Source organism: Podarcis cretensis (assembly GCF_951804945.1).
Source record: "Podarcis cretensis genome assembly, chromosome: Z".
Lineage (NCBI taxonomy): Eukaryota > Metazoa > Chordata > Lepidosauria > Squamata > Lacertidae > Podarcis > Podarcis cretensis.
Window position 1 is genome coordinate 12,650,389 of NC_137184.1, and position 15,154 is coordinate 12,665,542.

The 15,154-nt window shown below is 46.4% G+C and overlaps 1 protein-coding gene across 2 annotated transcripts in view; it reads right to left on the minus strand.

The window, feature by feature from the left end:
• Positions 1 to 15,154, minus strand: part of NSMF (NMDA receptor synaptonuclear signaling and neuronal migration factor) — a 62,257-nt gene that overhangs the window by 25,594 nt on the left and 21,509 nt on the right. For both annotated transcript variants that reach the window (XM_079961565.1, XM_079961564.1), the window contains exons 2-4: positions 11,117 to 11,178; positions 9,744 to 10,277; positions 8,322 to 8,397 (exon numbers count right to left, since the gene is read on the minus strand). In XM_079961565.1, coding sequence (XP_079817691.1) covers positions 8,322 to 8,397; positions 9,744 to 10,277; positions 11,117 to 11,178 — 672 coding nt within the window. The remainder of the gene's footprint in view (positions 1 to 8,321; positions 8,398 to 9,743; positions 10,278 to 11,116; positions 11,179 to 15,154) is intronic.

Here is a 15,154-nt window from a genome sequence, read left to right on the forward strand (position 1 = left end):
TGACCTAGAAAAAGAAATTTGAAGTCTGTCATGGGAGTACATCTCCTGTGGCATTTACCACAGCTTCAAAAATGCAGGGTCTTCTTCAAAGTCCAGGGAGAGAAGGAAGAATTTTCATAGCCTGCACTGTAATTGAGCCTGAAATGAACACACTATGGATTGTGGGTAGGGGGAGAGAGAATATATTTTTGGCACCCCAATCAGAGTTAGCCCTATTTGTCACACACTGCCAGGCACTTGCCCCCAACAGCACTAAAAACACTAAGGGTAAAGCACTATTTTGAATTTTCTGCTTTGGGCATCAAAGTAGTTTGCATGGGCATAGCCAGGATTTATGTTGAGGCGGGGGTGTGGGGGTGTGCTGAACCTCAGTTAAGTGTTTTTTATTGATTTACTTGATTTGGTGGGGGCAACTTCCCCCAGTTTCCCCTTGGCTATGTCCATGGTGCCTTGGGCCCAATAGCACATTGCTACTGTGGGCATAGCATCCCAGAATCTTCAGACAACAAGACACATAAATATAAATTGTTCGTGAAATAAACAAAATCAAAATAAATCAGGCACAAAAGTTACCTGTTATCAAGCATTAGAAATGTGGAACTCTACCAGACAGAGGAGGCTATTGCCCACTGGGACCAGAAGGGTGGAAGGCAGGAGGTCCAACAGTAGATGGCGCCAGACCAATGGCAAGCAGAGCCATTACTTCTGATGTCCCCCCAATCCTCCCACATTTTACTCCCTGCTTACTTCTACAAGGTCAACACCAGGACTACAGAGGAGGACACTGAGAGGCAGAGCTTATAACCAGGACTGGTTGGAAGTAAGAAGGCAGGCAGGAGGGAGTTGGCTGGGGATAGACTGACGTTTGTGGTGCAGTGTCCCCTTTGCCCAAATGAACCAGCCTCCACTGCTACCAAGTAAATCTGCATAAATGAAGGGCATAAATCTATGCATGGCCAGTTTATTTTCAAAGAGCCTCTGAAAATCCAAAATGGGAAACATCTATGAAGTTATTTTCTACGGAATGCTGAACAGAATTAACAGGCATTTCTCCAAAGGTAGTAGAGGCACATCCATATCTTTGAACCCCAGATCCAGGGGCTCCAACAGGGGGCCAACTGGTGCTTTCTCACCCCGCCATTGCAAACAGGTGGACCTTCTGTTTGATCCAGCAAGGCATGTATAATTAAGAGCTGCTTTTCCTTCTGGAAGGAGAAACAATAATTTTGCCTTTGCCTGTTAGCAAACAGCCACAGATCTGCAAACTCAGAAGGGGCCCAACAGCTTAGAGCTAAAATTAAAGTGGGCAAATATTCTTGGACAAACCACGTTTCAAATTTCTTTCAGTTTCATAGAACTCGGAAGGACATCTTGAAGGCCACGTAATCCAAATACAAATCCATTGCTCAATGCAGAATCTAAAATGCAGGAGGGCAACAATACGGTGCCCATAGCACCCTGGATGTCTTCTCTTGGCACCCACTAAGTCTCTGAGTGTCGTACGCACATATTAATTGGACTCTTGGTGATGTGGTAGTGGGGGTGGTTAGCATTTTCTTCCTTCAAAAGTACATAGAGCTGAATGAGGAAGATGAAAGAGCAACAGTCCAGAAATTGTAGCTAATGTAAATTGCAGCCATGAAAAGCTACATTCATAACATATATTTTATACCAATATGATACCAATTTAAATAGTCATGACTTCTCCCAAAAGAATTCTGGGGATGGAGTAAATATATGAACTATTTGAAAAGTAATTGTGATGAACGGATTACGCTAGTAGAACTACAAGAAGTTTTGTAAGGTGGTTTATTTGAAATATTACAAGAAAGACTACAAAAAGAATTATTAGTTAAGGATAATTAAATGTAATAGGAAATTAAGAAATGTAGAAAAGTGATAAAGAACGGAAAATCATCAGAGGTGTTGACGGAAGTAAAAAATATTGAATAAGATGTGAAGTTATGTTGTATGACTGTTGGAACTAATATGTTAAAAAATCAATAAAAATGTGTGTGTGTGTGTGTGTGTGTGTGTGTGTGTGTGTGTGTGTATAAAATTCTGGGGACTGTAGTTTGTTAATGCAGCTGAATGTCCCTAGAAGTCTGCCCCCCCCCCCATTCCCCTCACAGGGCTAAAATTCTCAGAGTGGCTTAACAACCAATCCTTCTCCCCAGGGAACTCTGGGAACTGTAGCTGTCAGAGTGGAATACAACTCTCACTCCCCTTAACAAACTACAGGTTCCAGGATTCTTCTGGGAAAGCCATGGCAGTTTAAATTGATATCACAGTGCTTTAGATGTATGCTATGAATGTGGCTGTGAATGTTGCTGGGTCTGACATTTAGGGACCATTACAAGACTGGTTTCTTATTAGTCGCCAATTAACTACTGACCCCAATTCAACATTTCAGCCCTGAAGCATGAAGCCCTAATTAGTTTGTGGGATGGCCATCCAAGGTAGAGTCTTTCCCCATGTCATTCAGTCCATAACTTGAGATATACCCAGGAGGCACATCTGGTAGTTCAAACCTTAGGAGAAATTGGGGGGGGGGCAGTGTCTGTGACCTACATGGCCTTCTCAGTAACAGCCACCCCACTGCATAACATCTGATTTATATCAGCTTTGTTTTTAGGCACCAGCTGAAAACCTGCCTTTTCCATCAGGTTTTTCAAAATGGATTGCGGTAGACTTACAGATGGCCCTATTTTGCTGTATTGTTGATTTTAAATATTTTTATTTCTTTTTCCATTCCCCCACAAATTTTATTTTAAAACCAAGAGCGTAAAAAGAAACCTAGTCTAGCACTTCTTTGGCCTTGGCAAATTCTGCTCTTATTTCTTTGATAATCTTTATTATTATTATTTTTAAAAATGTATTTATTGCTGTAACCCTCACCCTGGCCTTTAAGGCAGATGGGTGAGACAGGAGTTTTTAAAACAAATTTAGATTTCAAAAGAGATTGTATTTACAATGCCAAATGGCAAAGCAAATCGTTGAATGGTGCAGTTATGTGAAAAAGCTGCATTTTTTGCTCTAAAACAAACTGAACAGAGGAGTGAGTGAGGAGGGGGGGTAGGGGTGGCATTGAATTCACCCCAGATAGCCAGTCAACCAGCCAGCCAGTCAGCCACAAACACAGCCCAGGCTCCATTCTGCCCTCCCATGAAGTTGGATAAAAGTTCCTCCAGTCAATTAATCACTCTATAATAGTGCAGAAATTCTTTCACTATATACAAGGCGTGAGTGGGTGGGAGTATTTAGCAACCCAAGCACAAAGAACGGATTTCAGTCACAGAAAGGATTCCGTGTGTGTTTGTATGAAAGAGAACAGAACCTCATCTTCCAAGATCACACAAAGCCCAACCACTGACTCCATCCACACTAGGCCTGGTTGCCATGGAGACACTCACAGGCCCATTGCTGGACCCAGCAGGAGGCACGGAACACACACATTAGGCCAGGGGTGGGGCTCTCAGACCAATGGGGAGCTATCAGCTGCCGCCAAAGCCCTCAAGGCAAGGCAATGTCCCGCCACGGACAAAAACAGGGCACGACACAAGGATCAAGAGAACGTGGTGCAGGGGAGGCTTTCTATGTCTCTTTTCCTCTCCACTCATCCACCCTCCATAGAGAGGAAGGTGTTGCACCTTCCCCCTAAAAATCTCCCCTCCCTTGACAGAGCCACAAACATTTAATCTCTCTCCCCACCCCCACCCCCAGTGTTCTTTAACACTGTGGTGTAAGGCAGCCATACTGGAAGCCATTTCTGCCCCGGAGACTACAGAAACTGGGCAAGGGGACATCACTGCAATCAAAGCACTACACTTCGCCTCTCAAAATGCCCCAAAGAATGAAAAAATGAAAGCTACCCCCCCCCTCCACTTCACTAGTAGCTTGTTTCCCTTCCTTTCTCCTGCTGTGACGATGGTGTCTTTTGGCACAGGATCCTGTCCTCTTGTGGACTAGTAGCATGAAGAGCTTTCCTCCCCTGCCCCACAAGTTCTCAAGAGAATAAGCCACAACCACACCCAGTTCCTCAGCCAGCCTCAAGCAACGCCCCCCCCCCAATCTTGCTGCAGCAAAAAGCCACCGTTTGATTACCAAAGAAAGCAGCTTGAAATGAGTCCCTCGCCCTGCCAGACTGGGCACCACATCAAGAGACCAAAATTTGCTGGCACCAAGCTTCTCCTTCTGAGCCAAGGAGAGTGAGCAGGCCAGCCTAGCACCAAAGGGGGTGGGAGAAAAGCATTTATTCCCCTCGAACCGTGCAACAGTTTCTAAGCAAAAGGATCAGGGATGGAGGAGAGGGGGGTTGCTTAGGACTGCAGCGCAGGATCTTGCCAAGACAAGGCAGCAGGAAAGACCAGGCCAGCCTGGGAAACTGGCAGCATCAACCCAAGATGGGAACCACATTCAACCGCCTGCAAGGTCTGCCCTTGCGAAGCTCCAGGAGAGGGTGCCAGACGGCAGGCGAACCTGCTGGAAAAAAGCCCCACGCAGCAACATGCACTCAGCCACCTTCTCCCGCAACCAGAAAAACAAAGCAGGGAGATTCGCATCTCAGGTTGGCTCAAGTCCAGAGTACAACCACTTCGCTGGGAGGCGTCCCAGCTTTTCCAAGATGGAACTGTACAACACAACAGCCTTCTTAACAGGACATCTCTTGCAAAGGTTGATTCCCTCCAACTTTTCCTTCTTCTTCACCATTTCCCCACTTCACCCAGCAAAAGCAAACTTGGCAAAGCCTAGGAGTATATGTGGTTCCCCTCCTTTTAGAGAAGGGCTGGAGATCACAAGTGTGAACTGGAACACCCCCCTCTCCAAATCTTACCTCAGCCACAGTAAGTCTCATGCTCACTCAGCCTCAGTCTTCCAGTCTGCAGGACTGGGGGGGGGGGGGGTTAAAATAACAACTATCTACCTTAGTAGGTTATTGTAACAATTGTGGAGTTAATGTATGCAAAGGACTTTGAACACTACCCTATCACAAAACATTTAGCCCTCTTTGTGTGGGCCTATTTGGGAGGGGTTGCCTTCCCTCTTTCAGTGCGAAGTTCTGATTCTAACCTCAGGAGTGAGAGCCAAACATGGCCTTCCAAGCCTTGGGACTCTCCCTAGACAACACCCCTCACTGACCCTGCTCTGTGCCCTTCCTTGCATGTTTATGTGTGGTTGGAATGTGTCTTTGAATCAGGGCTGGCCCAAGACACTTTGGCACCTGAGGCGGACTACAACATGGTGCCTCCCCTCAGCCAGTGAAGAAGAGGTGGGTGAAGATCTACATCAGGAACAAGAGGGGTGGAAAGATCGACATCAGGAACAAGGGTGGAAGGAGACTAGCAAGGCCTCCGATTTGCCAAGAGGCTGCTATGGGGTGGTGGTGAGGGAGACTGCCAAGGAGGAGGCTGACCTGGCCTCAGAGGAGTGCGCTACAGTTATTATTGCCATCATTGTGGCAACAGGCAGTGATTCTTTGGAGGCCAGCTCTGCTGCTCCTGTGGATCCTGCCACATGAGGCAGTCATCTCATCTTGCCTCATGGGTGGGCTGGCCCTGCCTTGAATTCTGATCTTGCTTCTTGCTTGCCTGGATGGGTGATAGAGAGGTGGTGTGAGTAGAAACTAGGCTCTTGTACAAAGTAAAATTTGCATTTGTTGTCTTGCCTACTTTTGCCTTGGACCTGCTCACCAATGGAATGTGATCCTTAGGAGGTTTTCCCCAAAGGTAATGTGGCCTTTGGGCTGAAAAAGGTCCCCACCCCGTGTTTAGTTATCTCTATTTGCTGGGAGGATGGAAAATCAGTGATGAGTCCTGCATGATGGAACCGAACCACATTAGTAAATATTTGGCCTTCAAGCTCTTGCCAAGTTTGCTTTCAGAGGGACTGTGCCCTGTTAAGAACAAAGAACCTGCCCAATTGACTGCCATCAGCTTCTTCGGTTCTCTGTACCAGCATCTGAAACATCTCGCTGCCAGCATTTATTTTGTTCAAAAGCAATGCCGATGCTCCTTGCAGGTGGCCCATGCAACAAGGCAAGGATTGAACTCGTGCGAGGAGGAGTCGCCCTCGTACCTCTGGATCAGAGCCGCAGAATCATTCTCCCGCTTCCGCCTCTTCCTCTCCGCGTAGCCCCTGAATGCCCTGGGAAACCAGTTTTAAGGCATTAAAACCAAACTAGAACAGCTTCGAAACTGGGAGACGACATTTAGGGGGGACAGCAACACAGGACAAGGGAGAGCGCAGACTCCCAATCAAGAGGCAAACCTCTTGAGGAAGAGGAAGGAGACGCAAGCCACAAAATGAACTACAAACAAGTTGGGAGAGAGGCTGAAGGAGCAAATAGGGATGTTGAGTGTTTCATACACTGTTTTGTGCTTGGAGATAGATTAGGAAGAGATGTTGAGTGTATACCATGCACTGGTGTTTTTTTGGGAGGGGCAAAATAGGTCAGGAGGAATGTTGAGTGTATGTCACACTGAGTTTTTTGGGGGGAGGAGAATAGATCAGGAGGTGGCATATCGTAAGAGCCTGGAGAAAAAGGACTATGTCCAGAACGGATAAACTGGCAGCAGGCTAACATTCTGCACTCCCCTATCATGGGCTAACTCCCTCTAGTTATGTTCCCCCTACCATGGAACCCACAATATCAGTAAAGGAAGGTTTTGCACTGCCTACTGTGAGAACAGCATTCAGAGAAGGAACGAGCAATAATTAAATGGTTACCTCCTAACCCCTAGAGGATAAAAGAGAAGAAAGTTTCAGAAACGACACTGAAAAATTGGACCTCAACAATGAAATGTCCGAGGCAGAGGCCTTTCTTGGGGAGGGGGCCCCACAAGAATTCAGTTTGCTGAGTACTGTATTTTAAGTAAGGCGACTTCTCTCTTGTCATTTGCCGTGCCTCAACATCCTGCGCCCCTGTTGCCCATTCTTCCCATCTGCACTACAAATAACCTAGAACAGGGAAGAGGAACCTGTGACCCTCCAGGTGTGGCTTGAAGGGAGCTGGGCCAAAGGTTCCCCATCTCCCTAACCAAGAGGTTACAAGGATGCATGGTCAGGGATTCTCTCCATCCCCAGTCTCCTAGAACGGATCACAGGCATAAAAACAAAATCATAAAAAGAACAAAGGAGAAAACAGAGAGGAGGGTTGGATGAATACGCAAGCTGCTAGATGCTTGCTGGCTGGGTTTAATCTTTGATGATTGAGTCTTCCACTGCCAAGACCCTGGGAACGACATCATATTCAGAGAAAAATAGGTGGAAGGCTGGAAGGCCCTTGTCACCTTTTTGTGCATCCAAATATGGACAAGATACCGGGAAAATGTGGGGGTTTTACCCAAAGATGCCAACAAACATGGGCCAAAATGGGGCTACAAATTTGTGGGGTGGTAGCAGCTGTACTTACGAGATGCTGATGGTCCCACGAAAAGTAGAGGGGAGGCAGAGAGAAAGAGTGAGAGAAAATATATATTAGTGAAGAAATACAAGCTGAACTTTTCTGCAGTAGCAAGGGGTGGGTGGGTGGGTGGGTGGGTGGGTGTATACATATATTCCTATATACATAAAAATGTAATGTATTGTCATGCTCTGCAGATAGACGGCAGCTCCGTGTGTGTGCGTGTGTTTTTAACCTGACACCAAATGATTATAAATAAAAAAAACCAAAACATTTTCGAAGTGTGACATTCCAAAGCTGTGGCTCCACCACCAATGAGGTAAAGGCTCAGGTCCCTACCATGCCTTCATAACTTAATAAGATGAGGCAGTTTAAAATGTGTGAATTTAACACAAAGTCATGCTCATGGGACTCTACTAAAGCTGTAGCTGTGGCCATTTCCAAAGAGTTGCAAAAATGTATACATATAAACATGTATGTGGAGATGAAGCCACAGAGAGAAAGAAGGGCAATATATTTCATACAAAAGAAGCTGCGTTGAGCAAGCATGAAGGGAAGGCTTCCAGTGTTCCTGTTTAATTCAGCCCTGAATTCAGAAACATGAGGACTAGAACCTTGCTCTCTCTCTTAAATGAATTGCAGCAGCAGAGCATATACTTTGCATGCAGAAGATTCCCAGGTTCAATCCCCTGGTAAGGCTAGGAGAGAGGCTCTGCTTCCGAAAGCCTAGCTAGCCACTGTGGGTTATTGTAGACAATACTGAATGTGATGGATCAGTGGCTTGGCTCAGATAAGGCAGCTTGATGTCTCTGTTATAACAATGCTATGTGAACCCAGAAGAATGGCTGGTTAAGTGAATGAGCATGCAGACATTTCACATGCTCTCCTCCATGCCCAGCCAACCAGTTTTCTAACTTACGCTTGCATAGTTGTTGTAGCTGTTTGAAAAGTGAAGAGGTTCTCTTTGGGAAACCAAGTTCTGATGGGGACATCATCTGCAAGAGAGGTAAACAGTCACAGCAATGAGCATTCAGTCCTGGGAAGAGAGGGGACACGATTGAAGTTCGCTACGCATGGTGTGGACAAAGCATAAAGAGATATGTTTTTCCCTCACCAGAGTTATCATGGGATGAAAGGAAGAGCAGATCATCTGATGAAATTAAGTAGGACAGACAAAAGAAAACACTTCAGACAGCAGGGGAACAGAAAGATGGTGATGGACTTCAGCCTCATTAAGCTTTCAAAGCGGATTAGACAGCTCCATGAAGAAAGACAGATCTATCAATGGTTATCAGCAATGCTGGCTCTATAGCTTGAGCCCAGGATACCTGAAAGATCTCCCCATATGAACCTGATACTAGCCACAATGACTATGTTCTCCTTCCACTAAAGGAGTCAGTATGTCTCTGAATACCAGTTCCTTGGGTTCGCAAGTGGGAGAGTGCTATTGGACTCAGCTCCTGTTTGGGGCTTTCCATAATGTGCATCTGGATACTGTGAGAACAGGATGATAGATACCCCACTAACCTATTCTAGTAGCCAGTCTTTCCTTATGTTCTTATCCTTTGACTACAGAGCTTCAGAATCCAAAATTAATTAAAACTCTGTAACGGGCACTTTGACCTCAAATGACCCCTGGGGAGGAGGAAAAAAACATGCTATTTGTTCCACCAGTACCCTTCCTTTACTAAGTTACCCGCCGCAGAAGTTTCATGACTTGTACATTACTTTATCTTTTAATAAACAAAACCAGAGAGTTGTCTGCCATCCAACCATAATGCAGATCACAACATCTAACTGGGCGTGGAGCTAAATCCTAGATGGCAGGGCCGGGGAACCTTTTTCAGACCGAGGGCCACATTTCCTTTCCTAGCAAACCTTCTGGGGGCCACATGCCTGTGGTGGGTGGAGCAAGAGCCAAAAGTAAGTGGAGCAGCAGTGTAAATAATAAGTGGAACCTCCACTTGCAGAAACTGCCTCACCCTCCAATTGCTAGCTGCAAGGAATAAGAAGAGTTTGGATTTGATATCCTGCTTTATCACTATCCAAAGGAGTCTCAAAGTGGCTAACATTCTCCTTTTCCTTCCTCCCCCACAACAAACATTCTGTGAGGTGAGTGAGGCTGAGAGAAGCCCAAGGTCACCCAGCAGCTGCATGTGGAGCAAACCCGGTTCACCAGATTACAAGTCCACTGCTCTTAACCACTACACCACACTGGCTACAGGAGCTGGGTGTCACCACACCCACATTTTTTCCAGGGAAATCAGACTACCCACTGTTGGAGACAAGAGCACAGGCCTTTCATTTGAGCTATAATGGTTTCTTTTATTCCATTACTAACCTGACACACGGTCAATGCTATACATTCTCTCCAGCTTTTTCCGGCGCCAGCCAGTCTCGCCGGCCTGGTGGTGGTGGTGGTGGTGATGGGGGTGGTGGGGGTGAGGATGCTCTATGTCAAAAGCATGCTGGGAAGGAGCAGCCAGGTGGGTGCAGCCGGGGCACTCCTTGGAGACCTGGCGGCTGCTTGCCCAGCTCCCTTTGCAGTGCCTCCCAATGTTGTGGGAGCTGACCGCATTCTGGAGAGGCTGGCCCTGGGAGCAGTCTTCCGCCTCTTCCTCCTCAGCCTCAGCCCCTTTGATGACCACCAGCTCCATGCTCTCACTCTGGTGCTGGGAGAGCATAGGCCTCTCCCCGGAGATAGTGTAGACCCGTGGTTTGGGCCCCTCGCCTGCCAGCTTCTCGCCACGCTCCTCTGAGAAGCTGCGTTCGAATTTGCCGTCAGAAATGAGGGAAAGGCGGCGCTTGTTCTGGGCTCCCTGGTGCATATCTGGGGAGTCCTCCTGCCCAACATAGGACTCAGCAAGCAGGTGATCTGGAAGGAAAGGAGCATATGAGAACCTGAGTTAAAGATGCCAGCTTTCTTTTTCTCCAGTGTGAAAAGAAATTTGGAGTCCAGGATCTGAAGACGGACAGCTGTTCTGACTTTGAGTTCAGACATTTCCAGCAGGGCATTTCTGATGTTCATAAGATAGTAAAGCCCCATGTCCTGACAATGGAAACATATTCAGCCTTCTGAATCTTCCTTCTGAAATTTCAGGACATATTACCTGCCCACTTTCAAACATATGATCATTATCACCACTATTAATCTAGTTTGGGAATTTTCCTTATGGTTTGGGAATTTTCATTTTCATGAATGCAGTGCAGAAACTCACGAGGACTAAAACCTTTAATAAATGAAATTAAAGCCAAGATTCTCAGGCAGCTGAATTCTTAATCCAACACCACATCAACCTTTTCTACACTCCTGCATAATGGCAGCACACACACCAGCCTTGTATATCACATTGCATTAATTTTAAAAATGCAGGTTTCTTTTTGCATATCCTTCCATAACCGGACACCACAAAGTTTTGCAGCAAGTCATGCAAAAAACAAAAACAAAAACCACTATTTATTTACTGATCATTTTATTGTTTTATCCTTTTTGTAAATTGCTTTGAGGTTTTGTTTTTGTTTACAATCAAGCAGCTTATAAATTGATTGAAATAAATAAATTAAATTAAATATTTTGAACAATACCACACCCACATAAACAACCTCAACAGGGTTCTTTTGGAAAATGTGTTTTTATGCCACGTAAGCTGCCTCAAGTAACTTATAAATAATTTTAAACATGAGTATAACATAAAAATCAACACATCCTCCTACCTGAACCATTCTGGCCTTCCGGATGGTTCTGAGAGAGATAATCTCCAAAAGCCCTCGCCGCTCTTCAAATTGTCAGGTGTGCAGAAGCACAAAATGGTGGAGAGAAAGAGGGAAAATGAGAGAGAGAGAGAGAGAGAGAGAGAGAGAGAGAGAGAGAGTTAGCAAAGCAAACTAGCAAAATCCAGCTCCAAAGTGTTTTGTCACCCTCATAAAAATGAGGGAAATCCCCACCCACAACCCACAAAGAGAAACCACTCACTCTTTGACTCACACACCTCAAAGCTGCCATTATCCTAACAGTGGAGGAATATACCTGAATGTTTTCTGCTGGAGGCGAGAGGGTGGCAAAAAAGCAAATTAGAGGAGGGGGATAGGCAGACTGTGGAAACCACACAGGCAGAAAGGTTAAGTTATTCTCCTCCCAGTACCTCTGTTCCAGTTAGAGACTGCTCTCTCTGTCACAACCCACAGCTGCTTTTAGATAAAAACGAACAAACAGCAATGTCAGGAAATCAGACTCTCCTGCTTTCATTTGGATTCAAATAAGCCTTTCTCAACCTTGGGTCTCTAGATGTTGTTGAACTACAACATCCCATCATCCCTGATTGTGGGAGTTGTAGTCCAACATCAGGGGACTTAACTCTTGCATTCTGCATTAATTGGGGGGGGGGGGGGTAAGTGCAAGATGAGTTTCGTTGATGTGATGGGCAAAGCACCTCTCGCAATTAGCAGCAGATCACCCAAAGTGTGAGAGAGAGGGAGTGGGAAATGACAGAGAAATTGAGAGAGAGACTAGTCCCTAGCTATTCCAAAACTGCAGCCTCTTAGAAAAATGAGTCATCCACTCTGCCACACAATCACAATTGTGTCATCCAGGACAGTACCCCAAAACCTGTACCGAGAAAATCTAAAGCAGGGGACGCCAACAGAGTGCCCTCTGGAAATTGCTGGGCTATGAATACTATCAGCCCCAGCCAGAATGGTCCATGGTCAGGGATGATGCAAGTTGTATTCCGGTGATATACAGAGGTCAAGCATTCTTATATCACTTTAACATACAGAGAGTCCTGGGAACTGTGGTTTGTTAAGTTGGGCTTGCAACTGTAGAGGTCACCAGTACAGTTTTCAGGATTCTCCATGACACTTAGCGTGGTACAAAAATGCTATTTATTATATTTACATCCCACCTCAAGGAGCTGTAGTTGGCTACATAGTTCTCCTCCTCCTGATTTTATCCTCACAACAACCCTGTGAGGCAGTTTAGGTGCAGGGTGTGGATGTGGATCAGAGGGATGTCACTTCCAGGCTTCAAACCAAAACAGATAGATCTGGTAAGGGCAATCCAGAGAACCAACTTGATCCTTCCCTGCCACCATCACTGAACGCATGAAGGAGAAGATGCTGCCTCTTTGCCACAGCACTGCGCTGAACCATCTATGCTCAAGGGCACCTTTTGTTCTGTCCTTTTCAAGCATGCTTGACTGCAGGAGTGTGCTGCGCCATCTCTCGAAGGACTATGTAGAGGCTCTTTCACAGCCCAGGGGAAGAAAAAGAGAGTCGTTTCCCACTGGAAAATTCCACCAGCTAAAAGCTTGCACCTTTTCCAGTCATAACCCAAAGGACGGTGACAGAGATGGAAATCCAGCTGAGGCAGTTGGAGGGCACATCCAGGGTGTCACTATTTTGCAGGTGGGATTCAATCACATACTGGAAAACCCAAGTGCTGCAAATAAAGCGGATTTAGGGCTCTTGCTGAACTAAGATTTAAAGGAGAAATCTGATTCAGTTTGCATTTGAAGGAGAACCTACTTAAAGTACACTTTCCAAAACCATAAGCATACTGAAGCAAAACCATCCTTCGGAATTTTGTCCTTCTCTTCATTTTGCAATGCAGGTCTCCAGGCAAGTAATGTGCACAAAACAATGTGAATGTCAGCACTTAGAATTTCAAAATGCTTCCACAGTCTCTACAGACAACATGTAGATGAATCAGATGGACTGGTCCACTGAGAGACTGTGTACATAGTGCTCCGAACTGGTGATAAAGAATAGGAAACCTGCCTTGTATCAGGTCAGGCCGTTCATTCAGGTAGCCCTGTAGTCTCTCCTCTGACTAGCTGCTGCTTTTTCACACTACCTCCCGCCCACAACATTTTAAACTAGTGACGCATTTTTATCTGGGACCTTCCGCAGTCGCATTAGGAAGCAGCATACAGACAATTCGTCCAACCCGCTCAATACTGCCTACACTGGCTGGCAGCAGCTCCCCAGGAGTCTTTTCCAGTCATGCTGAGGACTTTATGTATGTAAAGCATGTGCTCTACCAGGAAGCTATGAAACAAAGAAAGATTCTAGTCCTCATTGTTCTGAATAATGGGATGGATTAGATAGGACAACAGGAAGCTTCCCTGTACAGAGTCAGACCACTCATCCAATGCACCTGGGCCTTCCACATGTGAGGCAGATGTTCTAACCACTGAGCTACAGATGCTTTTCATGAACACAGGTGGTTTCATGAACCTAGGGGTTCGCCAGGCATGCAAAATTCACCTATCAGGCATTGGCACCCTCCCACAACACCTGGAGCGTCGTCATCCCCCAGCTGCTTTGCCCTTGGAAGGACTCTGCTGAGATCTGCTGCAAGAGTGGGAACAAAGTGGTCCTTAGAGCAGCTTCCAGGCAGAGACCAGTGCAGGCATCCCGACCAGCCATGAGGAGGCATCTTCCTGTACAAGCAACCTCAACTGTGTCAGATTTTTGGGGTGGGGTGAGGTGGGGAGGATGGCAATACAGCACTTTGCCGAAGGCTCAAGGGCCCCTAGGTGGATGGATGCCTTTTACTGTGTAAGACAACTGACCCATATGCCTTGGTAGCAGCTCCCTAGGGTTTCAGGGAGGGAATCTCTCCTAGTCATGAGCATAGCCAAGCGGATTTTTAAATCAATATTTTTTTTAAATCAATCATTTTAAATCATCATTATTTTGAAATCAATTATTTTAATCACTGTTATTTTGAAATCAGTGATCTAAATCATGCTGATTCTAGAATCAGTGTTTTTGAATCATGACTGTCTTGAAATCAATGGTTTTCATCATGATTACAGAGGTACCTCGGGTTAAGAACTTAATTCGTTCTGGAGATCCGTTCTTAACCTGAAACTGTTCTTAACCTGAGGTACCACTTTAGCTAATGGGACCTCCCACTGCCGCCGCCGCCGCCGCGCCCCCGCCCAATTTCTGTTCTCATCCTGAAGCAAAGTTCTTAACCCAAGGTACTATTTCTGGGTTAGCAGAGTCTGTAACCTGAAGCGTCTGTAACCTGAAGCATCTGTAACCCGAGGTACCACTGTATTTTGAAATTGATGGTTTTGATTATGATTTTTTGAAATTGATGATTTGAATGATGGTGTCAGGGACTCAGCGGGAGCGCAGGGAGGAGAGGAGATGGAAAGCGAGGGGGAGCAATCCGAGGGCAGCGTAGGAGAATATGACAGCAGCCCGATAGATTCCATGAGCCTCTCCAGCGAATCGGAAGATTCACAGAAGGGGGCGCCGATGGGCAGGGCAAGGGGCGACCCAAGGGGGACACCCCAGAAGCAAGGGGCCAGCGGGGACTCCCAGAGCAGCAGTTGCAAATCAGGACCAGCTTCCCCACCAGAGCGTAGTGGGGGGGAGGAGTCCCAGGTGTCAGAGCCCACATATGCACCACCAGCGAGAGAAGATGAGTCAGGGTGGACCACACCTCCATCGGAGAGCGAGTTAACGGTTAAGAGGAAAGTTGCAGGCTGGGCGCGCGCGCCAAGTTCAAAGGTACAGGCGAGCGGCACAGAAGGTAGCCCGGATAGGGAACCAGGTCCTAAAGCCCGCCGGAAGGAGGGGCAAGAATCGTCAGGGTCAGCGTCAGAGGAGTCCAGGAAGGATGAGACCCTAGCGGGCAGGAGGGCACAGAGGAGAAAGGAATTTAGGAAGAGGTGGAGCAAAGCGAGAGTCTTAAACTGGTGTGGAGGGGGAGGAGACTCAGACAGGACTTCGCCGGTC